At 55.3% G+C, this 27,610-nt stretch overlaps 1 protein-coding gene across 5 annotated transcripts in view; it reads left to right on the forward strand.

Annotated features, from left to right (window-relative positions):
• The first annotated feature begins 5,283 nt into the window (after positions 1–5,283).
• Positions 5,284–27,610, forward strand: part of ARHGEF7 (Rho guanine nucleotide exchange factor 7) — a 101,040-nt gene continuing 78,713 nt past the window's right edge. For all 5 annotated transcript variants that reach the window (XM_068984521.1, XM_068984522.1, XM_068984523.1 and 2 more), the window contains exon 1: positions 5,284–5,448. In XM_068984521.1, coding sequence (XP_068840622.1) covers positions 5,284–5,448 — 165 coding nt within the window. The remainder of the gene's footprint in view (positions 5,449–27,610) is intronic.

Below are 27,610 nucleotides of genomic sequence, written 5' to 3' on the forward strand. Positions count from 1 at the left end.
GCATAAAAATAAACCCATTTATGCTCTTGGCACAATCCAACTTAAAGTGAGGAAGAAAGGCTGAAAATGAAAGGGAAAGAGTCATCAGGCGGGTATAAGGAGGAAGGAAACAGGAATGGAAAACTGTGATCAGATCCATGGAAAATAAGCATAAAAGAAACAGGACAAAGACGAACATTATGAATCGACTGAAGGCAGAGTTTGTGAAAAGGATATGGTTTCAATTCACCTGTGCTTTGAACATCTCACATAAGATGTTTCAATGATTTGAGACTTAGGGAAAATGTGATTTTAATGTCTATATCTTTCAGGATTGGGCATATCTCACAGAAAGGGTGGGGGCAAGACTCAAAATCTCAGCAGGGCAGGGGTGACTCCCCAGGAACATCAGCGGGGACCCTGGCTGCAGTGACTGCTGGTCAGCTTCAGCCCCCCACTTCCAGAAAGACCACTGGAGAGCTTTGCCCTCTCCCCTTTCCATACCCTGCAGACGGGCAGTTCTGCACCCGTCTGGGTGGTGACGACTCCAGCTGCACATGAGGTGGGGCTAATGAACCACACACACAAAGTACAAATAAACCTACAGTTTAGCGAATAGTCTTGAACCAGCATCGACGCCCTTGCTTTGAGCTGTTCTCTGGTTGTGCGACACATTATGATTGAAGGAAGCCAGGGGAAGCCTACCTGGGAGCCCTCTGTACTATTTTTGCAACCTATTGTAGGTCTAAAATTATATTGGCATAAAACGTTCTTTTAAAAAAGGCACAAAAACCTTACCTGGAAAATAGAAATTTATTCTCTCTTGAACAGAGAATGTGCATCCTTTTATGTTCACGGCACATTTAAAATCTTAGCAAATTTTGAAAAGTAGAGATTTATAGGTTCAGTTGACTAAGAGTCAGTGGCCAACAAATGTTCAATTTCTTGATAATTAAGAAAAATATTCCTAAGAAAGATTTGCTCAAAGAGGAAATCAGAAGGGAAATTGCGAGTCCCCTTGGGAGCAATGAAAAAGAAAGTACCATCTAATAAAACTCCTGGGACACAGTGAAAGCCATAATCAGAGGGAAAAAAAGAAGGGTAATTGATCACTAATTTTGGGCAATGAGTAAGGGACCATAAAGAAGTATAATGGATCTGGGATTTTAGCCATTTGAAAGCTAACAAAGTTAAGCCAAAGCTTCGTGGCTGCTAGGAGAAGACAGGAGACTCCCAGGCCAGAGTGAGGAAGGGCCGTGTGACTCAGCACAGCCTCCAGTTCTCACCAGGACCCCCGACCCCAAGTCCAGGGCAAAGATGGGTGGGCTCAGCTGGGCGCCGCACACGGGGGGCTTGTGTCACAGCTGAGAGCCCCAGGCTGGCAAACCCTGATCTTCAGGGGACTACAGGTGAACCCGCCCACACCTCGTCCTGGAGGAAGCGTTATTTATAATCTGCTGGTCAGCGAGAAAATTTGCCCTCTGCTCTGGAGGGAACCAACCACGCATCTACCTTCAAAAGGCTGCTGGGTCCAATATACTCCTGCTGCTGCTGCTGCTGAGTCGCTTCCGTCGTGTCCGACTCTGTGTGACCCCATAGACGGCAGCCCACCAGGCTCCCCCGTCCCTGGGATTCTCCAGGCAGGAACACTGGAGTGGGTTGCCATTTCCTTCTCCAATGCATGACAGTAAGTGAAAAGTGAAAGTGAAGTCGCTCAGTCGTGTCTGACTCTAGCGACCCCATGGACTGCAGCCCACCAGGCTCCTCCGTCCACTCTTGCAGGAGGGCAACTCAAAACGACAGTGAGCTAGCCCTCACACCAGCCAGAACGGCCATCATCAGGAGGCCTACAAACAACAGGGGAGGGAGGGGAACCCTACACTGCTGGTGGGACTGTGAGCTGGTGCAGCTGCTACGGAAAGCAGTGTGTGGTCATTTCTTCCCTTCCTCGCGTGTCTCCCTGGGGTCACTCCCCAAGGGAACTACTTGAATCCAAGTTGGCGCAGGATCTGTTCTGGGGACCCAAACCAGGATGAGTGTCCTGTTGACATTAGGTATCACGATGACTGTAATTGTAAATGTCTTCCTTCCCTGAGTAACTGCTCAGCTCTATCTATCCAGAAATTATAGTTACCTGCTTTGCGTCTTTGATTTTTAGCATTTGACCACATTTAAGCCAAATAAGTACTGTTTTAGTTACAGTGAGCTTCACAGAACTCTAGATGACCGTCCAGTTCAGTAAAAGTGTCTCTACAGGGAGTGGTGGCTAGGGAAACAGCCATCTGTCTGTCTGGCTTTGGGCTGGGGTAGCTTTTAACACCTCTGTAACACCGTCCTCCGAGCACCAAGCTAATACATGGAGTTGGCACAGTTCAGCTGAGCTGTGGTAGCTCCAGGTTTGGGGCTATTTGTGGGTGAAGCTCTAACAGTGGGCTGTATGTGGCCATCAGATGAACAGACAGGCAAGCTGGGAATGAAGCTCAAGTCCTCATGAGAAAGGAGGAAACTGAGGGGCCTGGGCCTGTGTGGAGAGCCCTTCCACGATCTTTCGGGGTGCATCAAAGGGCATTCACAGACAAGGTCAAATCCTCAGCCAGCAATATTCTTAACTGGCACCAACCCAGAAGAGCAAAGAGTTCTCCTGCACAGGAGCTTGGAAAAATGTTAAGCTTAACCAGATGCCCATCTTGGATAGTGAGCACAATTATACCCTTAAAAACACCTAGGTCTGAGCAGTGTTACTTTCTGGAATGCCTTCCAAATAATCTTCTTTGAAATGAATGTACATCCAAAGTAACAATGCCTCTGGTTGCTATAGAGCATTTAAACATTCAGGGACTTCCGAGGTCAGTTAGAGTAGGTGGCCTCTGGGTCCCCCTTCTGATAATGCTTGCCTGCCGGTTCAGTGGCTACCTAAGGCCACTCCCTGGAGCCACCTTTCTGCAGGACCATTTGATTAAGTCAGATTGACCCTTAAACCCGCTTTCTAGATTAAAAGCGACGGACGTCATTTAACGCATCTGGAATTGTAACGACTCTACCCTAAATCCCGCGTCCATTTCAGCAGTAATGAGAGTAAACAGGAGCCTCAGTGAACAGCTACTCTTGGGTGAACGCCCTTTTGTTGACAAAGTGTCCTTGGGCACAAAACTTGATGGAGCTGGGAGCTGTTCTGTTTCGTAGAAACTGTAGACAGATGTGGTCTGGACAGCGGGTGCCAAGCATGGACCCTGGAGCTGCAGAACCCAGGCTTGAGTCCGTCCCACCACTCGTGGGACAGAACCTTCCTAAGGCTGCCGCAGTGACTGTGCCACACAGAGCAGACGCCGGGAGCTCAGGAGGTGACCACCACACGGCCCTTAGAATCCAGAGTTCACGCTGCTCTCTGAACCACTCTGTGTTCACATCTGGAAAGAAAACTTAAGCACTTAACGCGAAGCTGGAAATAAATACAATTCACAGTTGCAAAAGAAGTGCTCTGGAAGAAGGAGGAAGAGGGGAGTCAAGCCTGTTTTTTTTTTAATCTTCATGTTTTCTAATTTTTGTCACTAATGGGATTAATACATTCCACATGTGCCTGGCACAGAGTAAGCTCTTTGTGTGCGCATGCACGCTAGTCACTTCAGTCGTGTCTGACTGTGACGCCACGACCTGTAGCCCGCCAGCCTCCTCGGTTGGTGGAAGCCTCCAGGCAAGAATACTGGGGTGGGTTTCATTTCCTCCTCCAGGGGATCTTCCCCACCACGGGATTGAACCCACACCTCCTGCGGCTCCTGCACTGGCAGGCAGGTTTTTTACCACTGAGCCACCGGGGAAGTGCGAGGTCGCTGTAGATGACGCTTTTAAATTGCCAGGGGCAGTCACGGCAAGCAAACAGGCAAAGCACTCAGGGTGCGGACGGACACACGGACACCTTCACGGTCCTTCTTTTAAGGACAGGCTCGCTCCCTCCCGCAGCATGCACAGTGCCACTGTCGCTCCTTGTCTGAAGAAGCGTCCTCCTTAGAACAGAGGGCTGAGTTCCTCAGGCCTGGCCCGCTTGGTTCATAGCCGGGCCTTTGAGCATCTCTCAACCACATGTGACCTGGCCAAGCGGCCTGTCTGGACTTGAGCTGCTCTCAGTCCTTCCTTCCCAGTCGTCTGTGCAGACCCAGCTCTGGTTCTGCTATTTTCTTGACCTTCCTCCCACAGTGTCTGGAACACCACCATCAATTTAACGTGCGGTGGCTCCAAGGTTTCTGGTCCCGGAGGGTGGGCCCGCGGCACCCCGGCCAGGGAGGTCACCCGAGAGGGGCAGACGGGCCTCCCGGCTGGGGGCACGCTTGCTACTGGCCACACGGCGCTCCCGCTGGTCACCTCCCTAAGGAGCGCCGCAGCAGCAGGGAAATCAATTCCTCCCCGAAAGAGACCCATCTGGTTACAGATTTAATTATCATTGTGTTCTGTAATTATTGGCTTGCAAGGTAGAGCAGAGAAGGAAACGTCTCGTTTTCAGCTCCCTCCACCCCCGACCTCTTGAAATAAAACTGGCAAAAATAAAAAGAGCTTTCTGGGAAGCACTTAATCATTTAAACATTCATGAATCAGGAATACAAATAAAGGTCCCGAGTCTCCCGAGGAGCGAAGGAGGCGGCAGAAGGGCCAGGACAGCGAGAGGAGCCCGGCCCGGTCTCTTCCTCCGAGGGGGCTGCCCCGGGCCCCACCGGGAGCACCCGGGGAAGGGCGCGCGCGGCCCTCGGGCGGGGAGGCGCGGCGAGCTCTCGCGGCCGGCGGGCTGTCGCCTCCTGGAGGTCACCGGGCCCTTGGGGCGGGGGCCGTCCACCCGGCGGCGCAGGTGGGGACGCGCGCGCACCGCCGGCGGGGTGCGGAGGGCGCACGGCGGGGGCGCACGGCGGCGGGCCCGAACGCGGGGGCCGGCGCGGCCCGGGTTCGGTTCGGTTCGGGTCCGGGCGGCCCTGGGTCGGGGCGCGGGGCCGCTCCGGCGCGGCGTCTTTCTTCTGCTCGCGGTGATGTCATCGGCGGCAGCGGCTGGGGGCCGGGAGGCGGCGGCGGGGGCGGCGCCCGGCGGCCGCCGCAGGTTCATGTGCATCTAATGAAAAGGCGCTTGACAGTCCGCCAGGACGCACGCGAGGGAGCGCGAGCCGGCCGGACCGCGGCGCCGCCCGAGCCAATCGCCGTCGCCGGGCTCTCCATGGGCGAGCGGGAGGAGGGGGCGGTGGGCGCAGCCGGCCGGGCCGCGGCCGCTCCGAGGTGAACGGCGCCGAGACGCGCTCGCGGCGCGGGCAGGCCGGGCGCGCCGCCGCGATGAATTCCGCCGAGCAGACCGTTACGTGGCTCATTACCTTGGGCGTGCTGGAGTCGCCCAAGAAAACCATCTCGGACCCGGAGGGCTTTCTGCAGGCGTCTCTGAAGGATGGGGTGGTCCTCTGCAGGCTGCTGGAGCGCCTGCTGCCCGGCACCATCGAGAAAGTGAGTGCCCCCCGGCCCGGCCCGCGCACGCACCCCCGGCGGACAGGCCCGGGGCGGAGGGAGGCCCGGGCGGCGGGAGGCCCCGCGCGGACGGAGGCCGCGCGCCACCCCCCCCCCGCCCCCGCCGCGGCCCGGGGTGCGCCGAGACGCGCGGGCGCGGGGTCGCCGGCGCCCGCACCTGGTGGCCGCGCGCGCGCGCGCGCGGAGGAGCCCACGCGCTTCCTTTGTGCGCGGGCCCGGGCGCGCGGGGGGCGCGCGGGCGGCGCGCGGAGCCGGCGGCGGGATCCCGTCCGGGCTCGGGGCGCCATTGTGTGCGGGGTCGGCGGGGACCGGGGGCCGCGTTCGAGGGGAGCGGCCCGAGGAGGCCGGGGTCGCGGGAGCCCCGCCCGCAGGAGGAGGCGCCGCTCCGGGCGACCTGAGCCGAAACCGGGCTGCGGCGCCCGCGGGCGTCCTCCCCGGCTTTGTTTGAACAGCTTTTGTTGCTGGTATCGTGTGAGACTTTCGGCCTCTGGTTCGCTGACCAGTTGCATTTTTAAAAGATCATTTATCAGTCGCGGAGAGCTGGACTGGGAGATGGTGTGCTGACCTCCCCAGGGAAGAATTCTCCTGTCTCCAAACCCGGAGGACCGCACACGGGTTCGGGAAGCCCTGGCGTTGTTCAGGGCCGGCCGCAAGTCCTAGGTTGCATTTTCAGGTTCATCCCTGGTTCGGAACAGAATCCCGAGTCCCGCAGACCCGCTGCCCTTCTCGGTGACCTGCGGTTTCGTCGCGGCTGGAGTGTGAACCTTGGCCGCTGCTCTGAGTGATTCAACTTTGCTTTCCCCTGGCTCAGCTGACAAAGCAGGGCCGGCCGAACCGATAGGGCGCTTTTAAACGCGGTGGATCCCCGTGTCGCAGAAACACTACAATCTTACCCCAGTTTCCATCCCCCATACATAATCTTAAGATCAACAGTTTCTTACCAGGTTTAAATGTAGATATTAAAGTGCACCATAACTTGGAAATTTTCTTTAATTTTTTAAATAGGGTGTATTGGCCCCAACGGTACAGTATCAGTTTGCTAACAATGAAATGTTAATTAGGTGACTTTACAAAGTAAAACGTTGACTCTTTTAAGTCTGTGCATGTTCTGGCACTACATTTGAAAGGTCAGAAAAGACTGTATTCATCTGAATTGTGTACACATGCTAGTTTCGGGTATTTTCTTACTTGGAACAGTATTTTTTTAAACTTTCTGTTTTTATTGGAATATAGCTGATTAACAATGCGGTGATAGTTTCAGGTGGAGACCAAAGAGACTCAGTCACACACACACATGTATCCTTTCTCCCCCAAGCTCTCCTCCCATCCAGGGTGCCACACAGAAGCTGCATTTCACAAAGACTGTCCCCCTGTCTGTCCAGGGAGTAAAAATGTTGCTCCTCAGCAAACCTGGTGCCACAATAAAATTATGGTTCAAGACAGGAATAAAGAGCAGACTAACTTCCAAGGCACTCAGAATACTTTGCTGTCATCTGGATATCAGGACCTCTGGTAATAAGAGACAGATGTTGAGAAGCATTGGAAATGCATGCTAAGTTAACCAAAACAGGCTTATATAAAAAACGGTTCCATTTCTAAGAGTAAAGCTTTAAGAGACTTCAGAGGCTGTTTGATTAAAAACATGTCATTATCAATGCATATGCTATTTGGCATATTAACTGCATTCATATGGACTGGTGGACTTCAAGAATCACTCTGTTTTAAACTAGAAAGATTTTCTTAGAAAACTGTAGCACTCCTTTCATCTCGGAAGCAACAAAGAGAGGAATGGCTAACATGTTTAGTTTGCAGAAGCCAAACGGAAACAACCCAACATGCTCTAAAACTGCGGTCGTTTGGGAACTTCTTATAGGGCAGCCACCCTTTATCACCGCCCCCCGCCCCGAGGCCCCGACTGGTTTGTTTAGAGGGACCCAGCCACAGTGCAAGTTCAACGTCAAAGTCGCAAATTATAGACACAGCGACCACTTCTCTGTGGTACAAAGGTAGGTTTGGGGAGTAAAATATTAGCCATTCTCCGCCCCTGGAAACCCTGGGTTTCAGAAGTTTCATGAGCATTTTCCATTTCCTGAGGCACGTTATTTACTTGAACTTTCCCATGTTTGCGTGCACACCAGAGAATGTTCCTGTTTGCCAGAAAGCACACACGCTGAGCACCCTTCACCCCAGTGTGGGAACGCCAGGCCGAGGATGTTGCTTTTCCTTAGAAAGGAACGTTTGGAAACTTCGCCGGGTATTCACAGGGGATCGAAAGGCTCTTGACTCGACCCCAGCTTGCCACACGAACACATGGAAGACTGGTTAACGGGGTGTCAGCAGCCTGCAACTTAACTTTTTGCAAATTCACAACATGTGAAAGGAGCCGTCAGATGGAGGCGAGCGTGGCGCAGAGGCGGGAAGAGTGCTGGGGCGGCTCGGGTTGCCCATGTGCCTTTCATTAGGAAAGCATGTCCCAGAGTGTTTCGTGCCTTCGGTAGCTTTGTTCTGTTTCGGGGCCGGCGAGAGGGTGAAGAAACAAGGGGAAGTTCATCTCGGTTCAGATTGTTCTGCTCGCTTTGCGAAGCTTTCTGTCGAGGTTCCCTTCATGTGGTCTCTGCTTTTCTTTGGGCAGAAGGTCAGACGGGGACAGGAGGGGCTCAGAAACTTTCCAGGAGCGGTTCAGGCGAGACATGCAGTTTGTGGCTGCCGAGGGGGTCCTCTCTGCTGAAGGGGAGAGAACAGTGGGTGTTCTGAGGTCTCCTCGATCTCCCTGGGTGAGCCCCTGCTGCTCTGATTCTGTCTGGTAACAGCCAGGATGCTTTTCTGCCCTGCCCACACTGTTTGCTTCCGCCATTCGTTCCTCCCGTGATGAGAAACACACGGAGGCCGCAGGGTCCAGGGAGTCGTCTGGGCACCTAGCTCCTTAGGTAACACTTTAATCGGCTCTGAACCATGTAGTCAGAGGGGCTGAAATTGAGAGGCTGTCATGCCCCAACCTCCGAAACTCCTGTACGACCAGGAAGACACGTTCGGATAATAGGAGTCATGAAATGCTGCTTTACTTACTTACTTACCTGGTTTTTGGATGCCCCTCGTGGCTGGTGGGGTCTTAGTTCCTCCGCCAGGAAGTGACCCCCGGCCCTCGGCGGTGAGAGTGTGGAGTCCTAACCACTGCACCACCAGGGACGTCCCTGGGCTGCTTCAGTGTCGCTTGTTACTGCTGCAGGTGATGCTGCTCGATTCAAACACTCAGGGACCCGGTTCCCTCTCTCTCTGCCCAGGAACACAGCACACACCGTAAGCCACCAAGTGTGGCCAGGGGACCCTCTCGCCACCTGTATCTGTGGAGTCACACACACTGCCCTGTGGCCCTGCCGGTGCCCGAGGTGTGGTGTGCACTCAGACTCGTGGGAGCCGCTGGGCTGTGTGTTAGCTTCCTGCGACTTCGCAGCAAAGACCTACAGACCCGGCCTCACACACCAGGATTGCACGCTCTCACACCCTGGGGACGGTGTGGTGGGCAGGGCCGCACCCTCTGCAGGGGTTAGGGGTTTGTACTCCCTCCCCGCCGAGGTCTCTGCTGGTTCCTGGCTTGGGGCAGCACAGGTCCAGTCTGCCCACAGCACCCCCTGGGGTCTCCACTGTGTCCAGATGCCCCTTTCATAAGGACTCGGGTCAGTGGATGAGGGCTGCCCTCCCAGAATAACACTGACTGTTTACATTGGCAATGACCTTGTTTCCAAATAAGGTCCCATTCTGCCCTGGGGCTTGGGGCTGGAACCTATGAATTTCCGGGGTCATGACCCAACCCATAACAGGTTGCACAGTGAGTTTGACCAAATCAGCTTATTAAGTATTTACGTGCCTGTAGGTGCAAGGTGCCATGGGAGACAAAACAGACGGCATAACAAGTTCTTAAGGCTTTGAGTCCAGGAGAAGACATAATTCTAAAAACGAGAGCAGTGTGGGGCTGAGGGAGAAGTCAGAAAGAATGTCCGGTGTAGACGGAGAGGGGCTGGGGAATGGGGAGCTGGAAGGGACGCGCTCTGGGCTGTCCAGCCTCTGCTGAGTCTTCCGAGGCGTGGGTTAGAGTATGGTGTTTATTTCCCCAAACTGTGATCGGGGCTTTCCAGGTGGCTCAGCAGTAGAGAATCTGCCTGCCAATGCAGGAGACCCGGGTTCAGTCCCTGAGTGGGGAAGATCCCCTGGAGGAGGAAACGGCAACCCACTCCAGGATTCTTGCCTGGAACTGATTCCTGACTTGCTTTCTGCTCATTCTTGAGATTCTGGGTTGGGGTGGGGTAGAAGGAGAATATAGTCCTAGTGGCCACTGGACAGAGAGTGGTCTGAGCATCCACCTGGAGAAGTGTGTGTTTTTTCTGGCCCCCTGAGAAAGATGTGGTCGGCAGTGTGGGGTACTGTGAGGACCTTACTCCGGGCCAGTTGGTTTGGAAGCCCGTGCCCTGTAGCTGCCACAAACACCTGGTCATCATGGGTGAAGCTCTCTGAGGGAAAGGTTCCAGAACGCGTGACTTCCTGTGTTTGTAAGGAGAAAACATCTTTAAAGTTTGCAGAGGGTATTACTTGCTATACTGAGTTGCTTCTAATGAAACTGCTTGAGATTTCAGGATAGTTCCTTTTGTCATAAGAAACATCTGCTTTTGAAGCAGAGACTTTCAGATACTACTCAGCACCAGAGGAGAGAGGGGCCATAACTGCGCTTGCTGCTTCACTCAGAACAAAGCAGACACAACTAAATTCCATTCAATTGGGACCGCCTCGCGTCATCTCCCGGGAGGCACGCTGGAAGTGCTGGGGTGTCGATGCCCGCATTCCCGAGCGCGTGCACGCACGCACGCACGCACAGGCACACACGTGCGGAGTGACTTGGGTTTGCCGGCGCTGAGGAAGGGCCGCAGCCTGGCCTTTTGTCCGGGGAGATGTCCCCGGGGCCCTGGGGCGGGAGGGCGCGGCCTGTGTTCTCCTGGGGCCTCGTGCTATGGATGGACGTGGCAGCGGGGTGGCCTTCTTCCCGCGTTTCTCTAAGCGCAGCCCACCGTCAGATGCGTCTCCTTTCCAGAAAGTACTGAGCGACCCGAGTGGCTAAACTGCTGTGGCCCCACGTGGCCCCCGCTTCACGGGGGGACCCCGAGGCCCTGCGGTGTGCCGAGCCCCGGCTGCGCCCCCGTCTGCTTCGGGGGTCACCAGCCAGGGCGGGAAGGCCGCTGACATGAGCGGCCACGGAGGACGCGGACGAGAGCGCAGGGTTAGGTCTGCCGCCGTCCGCGGGCGTCCCGGGAGGGAAGGGGCGGCGTGTTGCCGTGTGCAGGCGCAGGTTGGCGGCGGGGCAACGGCAGGGAAGCGGGGCGCTGGAGCCGGTCCCGGGACGAGTCTCCGAGAGAGGTGGCCCTGCGCAGGACGCCCCCACGGACAAGTGTTCAGCTCTCGTTCTGACACCTGCTAAGCTCTGCTGGGGCTCCTGGGCCTTCGGACCCTGAGTTCACTCAGAATCCATCTAAGCTGAGATTTAAAACAATGCCGTGTGTGTGTGTGTGTCTGTGGGTGTGTGTCTGTGTGTGTGTCTATGTGTGTCTGTGTGTGTGTGTAATTAATTTACTTGGTGGGACTGTCTCTAGACTTTCAGGCTGGCATTGCACGGGGGTCAGGAGAAGGTAGCCAGGGTCCCGCACACCGTCTGGGAGCTCACCTCTGCCCAGGGCAGCACCGGGTGCTGGGAGGCCCAGCGCTTCCCAAGACCCACTCTGCCCGTGGGACCTGTACCGTGGGGTGGTCCCAGGATGTGCTCCAGAATTGTCCATTTGCTGTGTGACTTTGGACAACCTGCCCGACTTCTCTGAGCCTGACTTTCTTCCTCCTAAAAGCAAGATTAGGGCTTCCCTAATGGCTCAATTGGAGAAGGCAATGGCAACCCACTCCAGTGTTCTTGCCTGGAAAAATCCCATGGATGGAGGAGCCTCATGGGCTGCAGTCCATGGAGTCGCTAAGAGTCACACACGACTGAGCATCTTCACTTTCCCTTTTCACTTTCATGCATTGGAGAAGGAAATGGCAACCCACTCCAGTGTTCTTGCCTGGAGAGTCCCAGGGACGGGGGAGCCTGGTGGGCTGCCGTCTATGGGGTTGCACAGAGTCGGACACGACTGAAGCGACTTAGCAACAGCAGCGGCAATGGCTCAATGGGTAAAGAATCCGCCTGCAGTGCAGGAGACACAGGAGGCGTGGGTTCAATCCCTGGGTTGCAAAGATCCCCAGGCGAAGGAAATGGCAACCCACTCCAGTATTCCTGCCTGGAGAATCCCATGGACAGGGGAGCCTGGCGGGCTACAGACTATGGGGTCGCAAAGAGTCGGACACGACTGAGCGACAGAGAAAGAGAAAGTCAAGGTTGACCATTGCTGTCTGGAGGAAACGGCCTCATGGGCCAGGAGGGCTGCTCCTAGGGTGAGAGAGAGAGAAAGTCAAGGTTGACCGTTGCTGTCTGGAGGAAACGGCCCTTCCTTCTCACCCTCATGGATGCCATCGTCTGGGGCGGTGGGACCACTGATTGGTTCCTGGGTCCTCTGCTTAGCTGAAGATCCCCGCGCAGCTGCTGAGCTCACGCAGCTGCTGGCCCGAGGGGCCAGAGGGCTGGCTGGGGGCTCGGGTTTCGTGCGTCTAGAGTTTCGTGCATGGGAAGGGCCCAGAGCCACAGATGGGCAGTGAGGCCCGCCAGCCCCCTGTGTCTGCACTGGGAGGGCGTCCGGGCTGTCCTGGGCGTGTGTGTCCTGGGTACGATTTCTGATGTTTCCTCTCCTCCTCAGTTCTACCAAGTTAGGGTTGGATCATTTGTTTCCTTATTTTTCTTTGTCTAACTTTGGCCCTGTATTTCTCGTTTTATGAACCAAACTGGTAGTTCTCAGCCTTGCTTCTGTGGGATACTTCTGTAATCCAGGAAGAGGGGTGGGATGTTTGTACATTTCCAACACATTTGTTCAGAATTATTTTAATCTTCATTCCAATGTCAACATATGTAACTGATGTATTTGTTATGTTCCTACTGTGTGCATGCTAGTGTGCCCATCATACATGTGGAAACACACACACACGTGTGTTCTGTGCTGCCTTTTCAGGAAGTCGTAAGAGAGACCGTAGGGTCTGAAGTGTAAAGCATTTGTGAATTCTCAGTGGGAGGCATTGTCAAGGCACCATGCTGCCCAGACTCATCATTTTACAGGCAGGTTCGCTGAGGGCAGCACCATATGGCTGTGTAGGTTGAGCACTGTACAGCCTGGGGGGAGTCATTCACACTGTAGTCTAAATGAATGGGGTCTCCAGGACTGCTGGGGCAATGGGGCATAGAGGTCAGCCTCCACGGAGGTCAGCTTCATAGGGCACGCAACAGATTAGAGAAGGGCCATGGTAGGTTACGGAGGAGGCCCCCCCGCCCCCTCCTCACTGCGCCCCTGCAGCCACGCTCCTCAGCCCTTGTCAAGTCACACTGCAGCTCTTCCCATCGAGGGGTGGGGTGGGGCCTGTTTCCTCCCTTCTTGCATCTGGGCTGACCTTGACTTGTTCTGGTAACGGATGTGGCAGACAGGGGCAGGCAGCAGTTCCCAGGAGGCCTGGTGTGTTTCCATGCTCTCTCAGAGCCTGTGTGCACCCGGGACCATCCCGGGCCCCAAATGCTGCGGGATGCAAGACCACAGGGCCAAGAGCTCAGCTGTGCCTGCTGAACCCTCCTGGGCCTACCTGCAGCCCTCCGAGCCCATTCATGGGCCAGTCCAGGTGAGGTCACCAGAGCTGCCACCTTGATCAGAGGTCCCCACTGCCGCGTGAGCCCAGGCGAGCTGCGCACGGCCCCGCGGACCAAAGCACAGGCTTGCTGCAGCGGCCCCCGAGGCTTTGTGGTTGCTTGTTCTGCAGCCTCCTGTGGCGGTGGGCGCGGTACACGGCTTGAGAGCTCAAGTGGTGTTTTGTGCGTGACTGTAACTGCTGTTACCCGAGAGCAGCCTTTAGAAAGGAACCGATGAGGTCCCTATCTTTTCTCTAAAGAAGGTGCATGCGATTCAGAACCCAAACAACTGTAGCACTGGAAGCCTCTCCCTGCTTACATCTAATGCTTTTATTTAAAGTGGGAGCCCTGGCGTCCAGTTTTGCTTTGAAGTCGCAGTTCCTGGCAGAAGTCGTGTTCTGGCAGCATGATTTTTTTAGCAGTCAAGCAGAAATCCTTAGAACAGCCTGGTTTGGATTATCTGCAAACCCTCTGGCCTGTGGTGGCCCTTTCCCCTCCATCCTGAGTGTCTCACTGCTAAGTCTCTGCTGGGAACACACTTTCCCACCGACTCCCTGAGCTTGAGATGGCCTAAGTTCATAAGAGATTTTTTTTTTTGTACTTGAAATTTTTTTTTATTACTTCAATTTAATCGGGCAAATTAATTTTCTGACTTTTGAAATATAATGTGTTTAGGCTCAGTGATGTCTTAGAGGAAAATATACTTTGGGTAACTGACGCATCTTAGTTGTTAAAAAGATCTGATTAAAACGTTTGACACACCATTGTTTATAAGTTCACAAGGGACTTTTAACTCCAGCTGAAGTTAGTAAATTTGTTCAGGAGGCTTTTGTCAGGAATATAGACTTTCTGAAAAAAGCCTGTTGCTTTCTGTGTGTGCCTGTGTGGTCAGTCGCTCAGTCGTGCCCCACTCTGTGACCCCATGGACGCAGCTCACCAGGCTCCTCTGTCTGCGGGATTTCCCAGGCAAGAACACTGGAGTGTGTAGCCATTCCCTTCTCCAGGGGATCTTCCTGATCCAGGAATGCATACCGAAAGGTTATGACTTCGTCCTTCACTCTGTGAAGAATGCTGTAGGAATTCTGACAGAAAGCTGGGAGCTGGGGAGGCCTCGTCCTGGCCCCTAGGCTGGGTTGCTGGCCTTCTGGAGGAGCCAGAGGCGTGGGAACACACACCCCCTCAGCCTCCACTTCTCTGGTGACCGCAGGGCTGTCTCTCTGCGGCGCTGGAGAAACTGCCTTGCTCAGCGACGTGCGTAGCAGATTTCTTCTCATGGAAACGTGAAGTTTTCTGGTTGTGGGTCTTCTATTTGTTAAGGCATTTTTCTTTCCTTTGAAAACAAGGCCCATAAATAGAACGGGGTTAGATTCTCAGCAGCCTCTTGGCAAAGGTTAAGCTTCCAGAGGGCAGCACGCTCTGAAGCCATGCCTCTGGGTGGGGAGAGCCTGGAGCCGAGCGGCTCCCAGACTTCATCTCTGGAAGAGGAATGGGGAGGAAGGTTTTGTTTCTCCTTCCTCTGACCTCTGACCAAACACGGTCATGTAGATTGAACCCGAGTAACTGCCTTGTCCGCAAGCCCAGCCTGGGTCTTCAGATAACTCACAGTAACTATTTAATTGGGTGTGAGTCTTCAGGCATCCTGTTTATAAATAGTTAGACTGATGTTCCGGGAGTGAGCGGGAACTCACCCTGCACAGGCTTTAAGTCTTCTGTGGGGTGGAATAGAGCTGCCATCTTAAGGAGCTAGAACAGTAAAGGCAAGTTAAACCCTAAGTAAGCAACAGGCAAAACAGAATAAAGAAGAACTCGATGACCAACCGGTGACGTGGAAAGCAGAAAATTACTGGAGACAGCAAAACCCAAAGCGTATTCTCTGAGAAGGCTCCACAGAATTGATGATCCTCTTAGACTGATGAGGAAAAATGGGGGGAAGACCCAGAGCAGTCAGCCTAGTGGTCAGTGGTGTGAACAAGGGCACCTGTGCTCGGGGAGGGGCTGAGTGTAGGGGCTAGGGGATGTTGTTGGAACCGGGGCAGCATGGACCTGGAGGTTGGGGAGCAGAGTGTGGGGCTGAGAGAGTGGGGGCCCGTGGGATCTGAGGATGCGTGAACTTGGGGTGGGTTTTCACAGCCTGATGCTCATCAACTGTAGGAAATCTTCTTAAGAGGAAGTTGACCTTCAGCAGTTTTTTTTTTCTTGATAAAGGAGACTTTAGAAAACTCTGTTCCTTTCAGTGGCTTCAGGGAAACATATCTGTGTGGTTTTTCCCTCACTTCCTACATGTTTTAACATGGGCTCAAGTCCGGCCAGTGTGTTGAGGCTGAGCAGTGGTCAGTCTGAGCCCCTCTGAGATTTACAACTTAAAAAAAAAAATCAATTTGTTTTATCTTTTTTTGAAAATCTCTTTTTAAAAATTTAACATTCACTTTCGGCTGGGCTGGGTCTTCGTTGCTATGCAGGCTTTCTCTACTTGCGGCGAGCGGGGCCTACTCTGTAGTTTTCCTGCCCAGGCTTCTCACTGTGGCGGCTTCTCTTGCTGTGGTGTGACACGTGGGCTCAGGAGGCGCGGGTCCTGGGCTCCAGGGCGCCGGCCCAGGGGGCGGGGGCCCCCGGGCTCTAGGGTGCGGGCCACCAACCCCTCTCGGGCTCTAGGGCGCAGGCCCAGGGGGCGCGGGTCCCGGGCGCGGGTCCCGGGCGCGGGCCCAGGAGGCGCGGGTCCTGGGCCCTAGGGCGCGGGCTCATGGGGTGTGGCCCCTGAGCTTAGTTGCTCCGCGGCATGTGGGATCTTTCTCCACCAGGGATTGAACTCGTGTCTTGCATTGGCAGGTGGCTTCTTTGCCACTGAAGTGCTAGGGAAACCCCTCTCTTATCATAAGTGAATTCACGTCAGGTGTTGAATCTCCCCGGTTTGATTCATTTTACAGTGAGGGAATGGCTTTTTAGGTAAAGATAGGGGTGGTTGAGAACCCGCTACTCTAGGCTGTCTCTACGTGCTGCCGACGTTTGAGAATCCAGATCCATTGGAGGGAAGGCCTTTTGGGGATGTCAGTGTACAGTTTTTAGGAAGTTCAGGTTGAAGTCAAAGATATTTGTTTTATAATTTTGTGAATATATGCACATCTCTCCTGGGCCTTGCTCTCTCTTTCTCATGTAGAAAACACTCCCAATTAGTTACATATTATAATAAATGAAGGGAGATGAAAGTAAGTCAAGTGTTTACTGGGAATACTGTCCCTAAACAACCTCAATGAGTGTAAGCAATGTTTAGCTTTTGGGTGTTATTTTTCCCATTCAAGGGCTTCCCTGTAGCTCAGTTGATAAAGAATCTGCCTGCAGGGCAGGAGACCCTGGTTCGATTCCTGGGTCGGGAAGATCTGCTGGAGAAGAGAAAGGTTACCCGCTCCAGTATTCTTGGGCTTCCCTTGTGGCTCAGCTGGTAAAGAATCCACCTGCAATGCGGGAGACTGGGGTTCGACCCCTGCGTTGGGAAGATCCCCTGGAGAAGGGAATGGCTACCCACTCCAGTATTCTTGTCTGTAGTCCACGGGGTCGCAAAGAGTTGGACACGGCTGAGGGACTTTCACTTCACTTCAGTTTCCCATTCAAAGCAATAAACCCACACCCTCCAGTCTGTCTCCTTGTGTGGGGGATGGGGGCTCATCAGTTGTTTTTCCTCCTTAGTCTTTTTCCTTTGAGAGGACGAAGTGGCTTCGTGGTAAAGAGTCCACCTGCCTGTGCAGGAGGCTCGGGAGATGTGGGTTTGATCCCTGGGTCAGGAAGACCCCCCTGGAGGAGGAGATGGCAGCTCACTCCAGTATTCTCGCCTGGAGAGTCCCAGGGATGGGGGAGCCTGGTGGGCTGCGGTCCGTGGGGCCACACAGAGTCGGACACGACTGAGCGTGCACGTGCGTGGTGGGGACAGTATCGTTGATAAGGACGTTGCAGGAAGTCATCTCTTCCCTCTCTCCCCCACCTCTCACTTCCGCTGAGGAGCCTGTGCCTTGAAATTTCTGGCTTGGGATGGTTTCCTTTTCCTTTTTCTTAGAGCTGGAAGCATAGCTGCTCAACAATGAATTTTTGTATAAAAATGTTTACAATTTTACATCAAAGTTACGAGTGAAGCTGCTGACATCGCAGTTGGCAGTAGCTGTGTTTCGGTGGCGGTTCCTCGCTTTGCACCTTTGGCACAGGTGGTTACATGGTTCTTACACGCGAGTGTGCCCAGAACCTCCTGGATGGCTTGTGAAGACACAGACTGCTGGGCTCCACCCAGAGTTTCTGATGTCACAGTCCAGGTTGCGGAGGGTGGGCATTTCTGATGGGTGCACAGGACATGCTGACGCTGCAGGTCCAGGGGGCACATTTCAGGACCACTCACAGCCCCCAAGCTCATCGGCCGGGCGGTGGTGTAACCTGGGGCCAGCCCGATGACATGCACGGCGCTGCAAGCACAGGGGACCAAGGTGTGAGCCCCTGGGGGCTTCCCCACAGGTGAGCGTGGGCTGCTTGCTGACCTGGTGTGCTCCCCACCCCTGTGCTTGGGAAATGTCCTAACCTAGTGCTTTTCAGTTCAGAGCGGAGCGGACCCCAGGCTGCTTCACGGTGGGCTTTTGGAGCCTTGAAACGTGGCGGTAGAGCACTTGGAAAGAAATCCTGCCTTGGATTGGAAGGGGCACTTGGAATTTACCTGCAAAATGGGATTCCTCCCCTGTCTGTTTACTTCTAGAAATTCTTGTATAAAACAGAAGAGAAACACAGTCTCCATTAAGAGACCAAGCTCAGAAGCATGCTTGTGATTTGATGACTATTTTATTTAAGTCAGGGCACTTAAGGCAGGATCCTTGAAATATTCATATTAGGGTTGGGAGGACCTGTAGCTCAATAAGAGGATGAGTCACTAAAAGCTACCAAAAGAGAGACTTGTAGGTAAGAGTTCTGTCTAAAACTGAGGCTTTTAAGGGGAGAGGCAGAGCAGCCGTGCTGTGGGCTTGGGGCCGGGCAGCGTCCAGCTCCAGGTGAAAACGCGCTTCAGTGTGGGAGTCCGCAGGGCCGTGGCTCCTCTTGCTGCCTCCCACGGGTGGTGGGCCTGGGTCCTTAGGCCGGGGACCCTTCTCTCTGCAGGTCTGTAGGGGTCCGTGGCTTGTTGCTGGCTTTCCACCACTGCTGAGGAGTCTGTGCTTTTCAATTCAGCAGCCAATTAAGAAGGCGTCCCTGATGGCTCAGCGGTAAAGAATCTACTTGCCAGTGCAGGAGATGCGAGTTCGACCTCTGGGTCGGGAGGATCCCCGGACAAGGAAGTGCTCCAGTGTTCTTGCCTAGAAAATCCCATGGACGGGGAGCCTGTTAGGCTCGGTCCATGGGGTTACCAAAGAGCCCCAACACAGCTTAGTGACTGCACAACGAAGCCCAATTTAAAGTGCACGTTGTCACTGGATACCGGAGAAGACAGTTTCTGGCAACCCCGCCACCCAAGTGCGGTCACGTACGCGGCTTTTCTAGATGATACTGTACTGCCGAGGTGACCTTCAGGGGCCATCTCCTTCAGGTGAAGGGGACTGGAATCCCCTGACAAGGGTTTTCAAGCCGCCCTCATAAAAAGGCTTCAGAAAACAATTACAGATTCTTTTGAAACAAACGGAAAGCTAGGAAATCTTAGCAAAGAAAGAGGACTTGTAACGAAAGAAATGTGGAAATTACCGAGCTGAAATGTAGAATAACTGAAGTCCAGCGTACTGCACGGGCTCAAAACTTGAGGGGAGGAGACCAAATCCGTGGGCCCGGGAACTGGGTCTGCTCAGACTGAGGGACAAGGGAGGGAGGGACCGAAGGAAGGGGACGTGGTGGGCGGCGGCGAGATGAGACAGCCGGCCCAGGCTGGGATTCCGGGAGGGCGGCGTCAGCGTGTTCCAGCTCCCCGGTGAGGCTTAGGACCGGAGCACAGAGCAGCCTGTCCCCACGCGGGTTTCCTGGACAGCCATCCTCGTGCCGGCCATGGGCGGGGGGTGGGAGGCGAGGCCTGGGGGAGCCGGCCAGCTGCTTATGGGCCCTACCTGGAGTCAGCGGTCATCCTGAGTGACAGGGAGCTGGCTGACCGAGGCCTGGTGCCCATGGAGGGGAGCGGAGCCTGGAGCCCGTGCTGGCCGCCCTCGGAGCGCAGGGCGGCGGCTGGCGGGCGGCCTCAGGCAGAGCCTTCGGTAACAGGATGCATCCGTCAGCCTCGACAGAAAGGGCTTACGGGTCTCTGCTGAAACCCAGACTGGCCTTTGCGTCTCTGGGCCGTTTTGGCTACGGTGAGTGTATCTCCGTGCGCTTTTAACGCATGGGTCCTGGGCCGGATGTTCAGCTCTCGCGTCACACCAGCTGCCTTCCTCTTTGGCTCCAGGTGATGTTGGCGTGACTCACCTTCACTTTTGGAAGCTATTCCCAAGTGGTTCTGGTACCCAGTCGAGTCACAGGTGCTGGCCTTAGTGCCAGCGAAGTTGCTCAGCCGTGTCCGACTCTTTGCGATCCTGTGGACTGTAGCCTACCAGGCTCCTCCATCCATGGAATTTTCCAGGCAAGAGTATTGGAGTGGGTTGCCATTTCCTTCTCCAGGGGATCTTCCCGACCCGGGGATCGCACCCAGGTCTCCCGCATTGCAGGCAGACGCTTCACCGTCTGAGCTACCAGGGAAGCCGCAAATAATGAGTAGACTCTAGTGCCAGTGAAGTTGTGACCATTGATTCACCTGACATAACATGCTCAGTGCCTGTATCCCTGTATGCAGGTGCTGAGACCTGGCCCTCATCACACGGACTCTGCGTGGGAGATGTGTGCTCCATGTGCAAGGAGGCTCTCTGGGCACGCACGTGGATCACGTCACGTGTTTGTGTGGGAGCTATGGAGAAGCCTGGGGGCAGGGGTGCTCGCAGATGGTGGGAGCCAAGGAGAAGCCTGGGGGCAGGGGTGCCAGCAGGGGGTGGGAGCTATGGAGAAGCCTGGGGGCAGGGGTGCCAGCAGGTGGTGGGAGCTATGGAGAAGCCTAGGGGCAGGGGTGCCAGCAGGGGTGGGGAGCTATGGAGAAGCCTAGGGGCAGGGGTGCCAGCAGGGGTGGGGAGCTATGGAGAAGCCTGGGGGCAGGGGTGCCACCCGGTGATGGAAGCTATGGAGAAGCCTAGGGGCAGGGGTGCCAGCAGGTGGTGGGAGCTAGGAGAAGCCTGGGGGCAGGGGTGCCCGCAGGTGGTGGGAGCTATGGAGAAGCCTGGGGGCAGGGGTGCCCGCAGGTGGGCGATGCAGTTTTGCATCTGGTCGGTAGGGAGGTGGACCAGGAAGTGACATCTAAGCAAAGACAATGTATGTGAGCAAAGGTGAGACCTGGATGTCGGGGAGAAGGGAGTCTCAGGCGAGGGGAAGAGCCTCTGCGAAGGCCCTGAGGCGGGAGCCTGGCTGGCAAATTCCAGGAACAGCACAGTTCACTGTGGGTTGGGGGAGAGTAGTGGCTGGCTGGTGAGGTCAGGGAGGGCATGGGAGAGCTGCCTGCGTGGGCCTGCTCAGCCATCATAAGATCATTGACTTAAAAACCCAGTAGACTTTATTTGCAGTCTTAGGTTTCCAGAAAAACTGAGCAGAGAGCATAGAGGATTTCCGTCCAGCCGTCCCCACTCTCCTCTGCTGTCAACGTCTTGCACCAGCCCGTGTCAGCTGTTGCAGTGGACGACGCGGTGCTGGCACACCGAGTAAAGTCCGCAGTGGACGTGAGGCTTCGCCCTGCGCTGTGCAGTTGGGCGCTTGGGCACCACACGTGTCCATCATCACAGGCTCACACGGGACGGTTCACGGCCCTGAGACTTCTCTGCGCTCTGCCTGTCCACCCCACGCCCTCCCCCTCGTCCCTGGCAGTTTCACCTCTGCCGGGGTCACACGGTGTGTAGCCTTTTCGGACAGGCTTCCTCCACTCGGTCGTGTGCATCTAAGTGTCTGATGTGCCTTGCTGTGGCTTGACTGCGCGTTTCTTTTTATGACTGAGTGGTCTCCCATTGTCTGCGTGGACCACAGTCTGTCTACTCACTCACTACGGAAGGGCATCCTGGTTACGCCCAGCTTTGGGCAGTTATGGATGAAGCTGCTATAAACATTCATATTCAGGTCTTCGCGTGGACATGTTTTCCACTCATCTGGGTAAAGCGAATTTACCCAGGAAGCAAGACTGCCGGACCTTGGGTGGGAGGATGCTCAGTTTTGTAAGGAGCCGTCGTCTGCGGTGCCTGTGTGGCTCCTGTTCCTGCCGGGCGGGGATGGGGCTGCTGTCGCCCCAGGCTGGCGAGGACCTCACGGGTGTGCAGGGGCGTCTCACTGCAGTGTTGATCTGCGCTTTCCTGATGACAGCTGACGTGGGCCATCTTTTCATCCGTCAGTTCCGTTGCCATCTGGAGGGAAAGAGCGAATTAGCCAAGATGGTGGTGGTCAGGCTCTCTCTCCCCACGTCCTCACACTCTGGCCCCACGTTTCGTAAATACGTGGTTATGTAACAGCCGAGATCGTTTATAGCACGGTGCGTGCGCGATGACCTATGATATAAGCACCACCTGAAAAGCTCCCTGCAGCTGAGGCGAGTCAGGTCCAGGAGAGAGTCGTGCTGAGCTGAGTTGTGTCGTCGTGGGTGCTGCTGTGTCGGTCATTAGAGAGGAGAGGATGCCTGCCTCGCCGCTGCCAGTGAAGTGTGTCTGCGGCCCTACGGCTCCCAGCGTCTTCTTCCAGCTCTGCCTTGCCTGTCCCGGGCTCAGCGAACAGCGAGGTGCAGCGAGACGCCGTCTTGTGCCCTCTTTGGTGAGGAGACTGTTCACGCCTTTTGCCCATTGTTTCACTGGCTCGTCTGGTTTCTTGTGGAACATACTTTGTATGTTTTGGGTACAGGCCCTTGGCTGGACGTGTGTTTTGCAGTGAGCTCTTCCTTCCAGTCTGCGCCTCATCATTGTTTCACTGGCTCGTCTGGTTTCTTGTGGAACATACTTTGTATGTTCTGGGTATAAGCCCTTGGCTGGACGTGTGTTTTGCAGTGAGCTCATCCTTCTGGTCCGCGCCTCATCTTTTCCTTCTCTGAAAGTACTCTGGCTTTTACCCTTGCTGAAATGGAGAGCTGCTGACAATTTGAGCCGAGGGGTGAGGTGACCAGCAGATTGTGCGTGTACAGGGACATCCTCCAGCTAGAGTGGTACGGAAGATCCAGAACTCTGGAGTCTGCGTTGGCAGCCTCGTCTTTGACCTAGGAAGGTCTGTTTTTCCAAGTGACCGTTTGAAAACGTGTCTCCCAGCTACACGTCTGACAGCTCCGGCCCTGCATGACTCAGCTGGTGCTCTGCAGATACTCCAGGCTCTTGGCGATAAGGATCTTTTATCACCTTTTTATTACTCGCTGTTAATATGAAGTCTCAGCTGGCTTCTCTCAGGCGAGGGGCTTTTCCGGCAGGAGCGTTCGGGCTGCGGCCGCCCCGCCCCTGGCCTGCCCTCCAGGGAGGGTCTCAGCTGCTATGTATGGAGAGGCGCCCTTGCCAGCGGGTGTCTTCAGCTGTTTCCTTTCCCTGTATTCAGGTTTCTTTCCCGGGTGAAGGCTCCGTTTGGCTTCTCAGCCTCTCTGCAAAGTCAGCCAGCACCCTCCCCATGCCTTCAAACCTCCCCCGCGCTAACCTGCGGGTGAAAACAAAGCTCCTGCAAGGTGGTCTCCAGAGTGTCTCGTCTTCTGGCCCAGAGGCTCCAGTGCAGCTTCTCAGGCTGTTTAAAAGTGACGGACGGGGTCTCGAGCAGGGAGGGCTGGTTGAGCAGGAGGCTGGAGCTGCTCTGAAGCCCCACTGCTGCCCCTGGTTCACTGTGTGGGGAGAGGCTGGAGGGGGCACAGCGGTAAACCAGGGCCGCGGCAGGCGGCCCGGACCCCTCCCGGGCACCTGAGGAGGGGGGGCGGGCAGTGCAGTGGCTGCAGACACGGGACACCTTAACCTGAGGCATCTCGGTCGAGGAAGGAGGCTGCGTTGTCCATGAGGCAGAGAGCGGACCTGTGAGGCCTGCCGCCCCCAGCGCCCCGTTCAGGCAGCAGGCAGCTCTGCTCCTGGGTGCCAGCTCCTGGCTCGGGACTCTGTAGCTGCTGCTGCTGCTAAGTCGCTTCAGTCGTGTCTGACTCTGTGCGACCCCACAGATGGCAGCCCACCAGGCTCCCCCGTCCCTGGGATTCTCCAGGCGGGAGTGGGTTGCCATTTCCTTCTCCAATGCATGAAAGTGGAAAGTGCAAGTGAAGTCGCTCAGTCTTGTCTGACTCTTAGCAACCCCATGGACTGTAGCCCACCAGGCTCTTCCGTCCATGGGATTTTCCAGGCAAGAGTACTGGAGTGGGGTGCCATTGCCTTCTCCGGGGACTCTGTAGGGAGCAAATTAGGCAAGACGGTGGTGGTCAGGCCCTTTTGGCCCACGTGTTGTGAATGCGTGGTTATGCAGCAGCCGGGATGCCTCACAGCACTGCGCGTGCGTGTCACGATGTACCCGCTTGGCCATGGGCCACGTGTTCTGTAAGCACACGTAAGCTCCACATGGTCCACGTTGTGGCCCGTGCTGCAGCTGTGTCTGCTGGGTCAACTACAGCGTGCCTGCTGCTATGGCTGCGGTGCCAGTCAGGGGAGAACGAGCCTGTCTGCGGTTCCTGCGGCTCCTGCAGTTTTCTTCCAGCTTCCCCGCTCGCTCCTCACCTACCCTGGTTCAGTGAACAGTGAGACGGACTCTCAGCCCCAGCTGCTGCATGGACGCTGCGGAGGCACGCGGCACCTTCCCCTCGGCTGCCACAGCCTCTGCACGGGCTCTTCCACCCGTGGGCACAGGCACGGGCGTGGCCAGCCGTTCTGAAGTGTGTGCGGTGGGAGAGGAAACCAATAGGAAGGACCAGAAACAGTGCCGAGATGGAGCTGAAGCAAGTCGGCAGTGGCTCTGGTTTCAGTTCAGTTCAGTCTCTCAGTTGTGTTCGACTCTTTTTGACCCCATGGACTGCAGCACGCCAGGCCTCCCTGTCCATCACCAACTCCTGGAGTTTACTCAAACTCATGTCCATTGAGTTGGTGATGCCATCCAACCATCTGATCCTCTGTCATCCCCTTCTCTTGCCTTCAACTTTTCCCAGCATCAAGGTCTTTGCCAAAGTCAGTTCTTTGCATCAGGTGGCCAAAGTATTGGAGTTTCAGCTTTAGTATCAATCCTTCCAATGAATTTTCAGGACTGATCTCCTTTAGGATGGTCTGGTTGGATCTCCTTGCAGTCCAAGGGACTCTCAAGAGTCTTCTCCAACACCACAGTTCAAAAGCATCCATTCTTCAGCGCTCAGCTTTCTTTATGGTCCAAAATGCATGTTTCCATTGGGGGGAAATCAGGAGGGTGAGAGGGAGAAAAAGGATGCTAACCCATATGAACGGGTGAGACTTTAGTTAAGACAAATCTGCGAGTACAAGGCCTAGTTTAAGTTGTCTTGTGAACTTGGTGTGCCCAGTCGTGTCTGACGCTTTGTGACCCTGTGGACTACAACCCACCAGGCTCCTCTGTCCATGGGAGTTCCCAGGCAAGACTACTGGAGCGGCTTGCCATTTCCTTCTCCAGGGGATCTTCCTGATCCAGAGGCTGAACCCACGTCTCTTGTGTTGCTGGCGGCTTCTTTACCACCGCGCCACCTGGGAAGCCCTTGTGAGCTCGAGCCACTGTCTCCTGCGTCAGGAAGGAACAAGGCGGCACAGGGGCCTGGCTGCACGCCTCTCCCACACTGCGTGTGGGTCACAGCCACACGGGGCAGGCGGCGTGCTGGCTTTCAGATTGCTCTCGTTTGGCAGTAACCGTACACCTGCCTGTCGATCTGACATTCCTGTGAGGCTAAAATGTGACTGTGGTGGAGGAGTTCGGCCCGGGTTATCTGGGGAATGTCTGTGCTCACATTTTAAAAATCCATTTTTGGCATTGGTATGCTTTTGGGATGGTCGCCACCATTTTTCTCAGGGACTTGAAATGTGCTTTTGGAGTCTGTGGGAATCGAGCCTCAGGGGACACCCGAGCTAACTTAGGCTCTGCAGTCTTGCCGGTCCCCACCCGGCACCCCTCATGTCTAGGAAGGCTGCACTTGGTGCATTCGCATTTCTGGCTGCCTGTCGGGCTCGGCCAGCTCCTCAGATGACCGTAGCATCCACCTGGGAGTAGGGCTTGTGCTGAAGAATGGAAGCAGAGGAAGATGTGCTTTATCAAAAGCTCCGATGGCTCCCCGTAAACGACCTGTGACCCCAGGCTGTGTGCCCTGGGAGCCGTTTACTCTCTGGAACTCGCTGCCAGGTCCCAGGCGCTGCAGCGGCCTCACTGTCCTCCGTGGGACTGGAGGAAGGGCCCCATGGCCTTCTGCTGGGTTCTGCTGACCTGTCTTCCCTCCCCTCTGCCTCTCTGGGTGCAGAATGAGCGTGGCCCCTGAGCAGGAGACAGCCACGCTCTAGTCAGAGTGAAGCAATGGCTGCCGGCTCGTTACAAGTTAGACGAGCCCTTCAGTGCCCGTTTGACTTCTGGGTGGGGACTTTAGGGTTTTAAGCATCACCTTGCATTTTGGCGGGGCGGGTTGAGATCTGCTTTGTAAGGACCCCAACGCACTGACAGCTGGGCTCTCTGTGGGCTGTTTTTTAATTGGAGGGCCACTTTATTTGTGGAGTACATGAGACTGGAGTGTTCTTTTTAAAAGTGTGTTTATTTAATAGTACTTGCATGTGGGACAGAATTGGAAGGGTACGGAGAGGTACAGCATGACAAGCAGGCCCCCGCGCCTTGGTCCTGTGGGCCTGCTCCGCTCCCGGGCGGTAGCCCCATCACCTGCCGTGTGCCTCCACCCCAGGCCATGCACTTCTGAACACCCGCTCACGTTCCTCCTGCTTTTTCCTTTGAACGCAGAGGCGGCATGTCCCCCCAGGAGGACATGCCCTGTAAGCAGGGGCTGTGACGTGTCGGGAGGTAAAGCCGCCTCTTTCTGGAAGCAGTGCGGTGGGCCGGTGCACTGGCCTGTGGCAGGTCTGTGGCTGGTCCTTTCCCTGAGTTGTTCTTGTCTTTCGCTGTACCACCAGGAGGCTCACTGTGGTTAGGGTCCCAGCGAGAAACAGATGACGCTAAACAGATGGTTGAAGAGGATTTAACGAAGAGACTATTTACAAAGTGGGGGCGGGGGAAGGCCGTGGAGGCGCCCCAGGAAGCCACCCCTCCTGGGGACCAGGGTCCCAGGCAGTGGGGTGTATCCCAGCTGTTAGTTTCCTGTACTCTCCACCTTAGCTGAAACCCATGCAATTCCTTGCTGGGAGGACAGCCTGTTCTTCCTGGTGGCAGTTTTGGAAACTAAGACTCTGGATGCCTTAGAGTTGGCAAGGAGGCGCTGAGGGTGCCTTTATCCTGACTGCGAGTGGGGCTGGCTGTGCTGGCTGTGGGGTGGATGGTGGAAGAAGTTGGGGAGGTAGGAGCCCAGCACCTGGTGCTGACGTCTGACCTCTGACCTCAGTGCTGCCTTGGGATTTAGTTTGTAGCAGATTCTCAGAACATCAGACACGCCCCTTATCAGATAGGAACTACAAAAGCAGTGTTTCAAAGGGAAATCACAATGCTTTTGGGACTGTACTTTTGCCTGGAGAATCCCATGGACAGAGGAGCCTGGTAGGCTGCAGTCCATGGGGTCGCTGAGGGTCGGACGCAACTGAGCGACTTCACTTTCATGCATTGGAGAAGGAAATGGCAACCCACTCCAGCGTTCTTGCCTGGAGAATCCCAGGGACGGGGGAGCCTGGTGGGCTGCCGTCTATGGGATTGCACAGAGTCGGACACGACTGAAGTGACTTAGCAGCAGCAGCATGCCTCTGCCAGATTCCAGCTTTTGGCAGAAAAGCCTGGAGTTTGTCGTGGTGGGAGGTTCGGGAGAGGACCGTTGGAAACGATGCAGGGCAGCTGTTGGAGCGCCTCTCTGGACACCTCGGGAGATGCACTCAAGGGAACCTGCCTTCGGGTGGCTGCAAATGAAGCTGCTGTGAACATTCTCAAACGTGGCGTTTGGAGGGCGTGTTTACATCCCACTTGGGTAAATGCCTCGGGGAGGAACTGCTGGGGCTCAGGCGGGTCTGACTCTGAGACACTGCATTTCCCCAAGTGCCCCACTGTCAAGCGTGGGGCTCCGGCTGCTCCCCGTCTTCAGTGCATGAGACCGCCAGCCTTTTCCATCTCACCAGTCTGCCGGGTGGAGAGTGTCCTCTGTGATTTTGATTGCATTTCCCCCGTGACTAAGGACGTGCCACACTTCTTCATGTACTCGCTTACCATTCATACGTCTTCTTCAGCAAAATA

The sequence above is a fragment of the Capricornis sumatraensis genome, chromosome 12, assembly GCF_032405125.1.
Source record: "Capricornis sumatraensis isolate serow.1 chromosome 12, serow.2, whole genome shotgun sequence".
In the NCBI taxonomy this organism is placed as follows: Eukaryota; Metazoa; Chordata; class Mammalia; order Artiodactyla; family Bovidae; genus Capricornis; species Capricornis sumatraensis.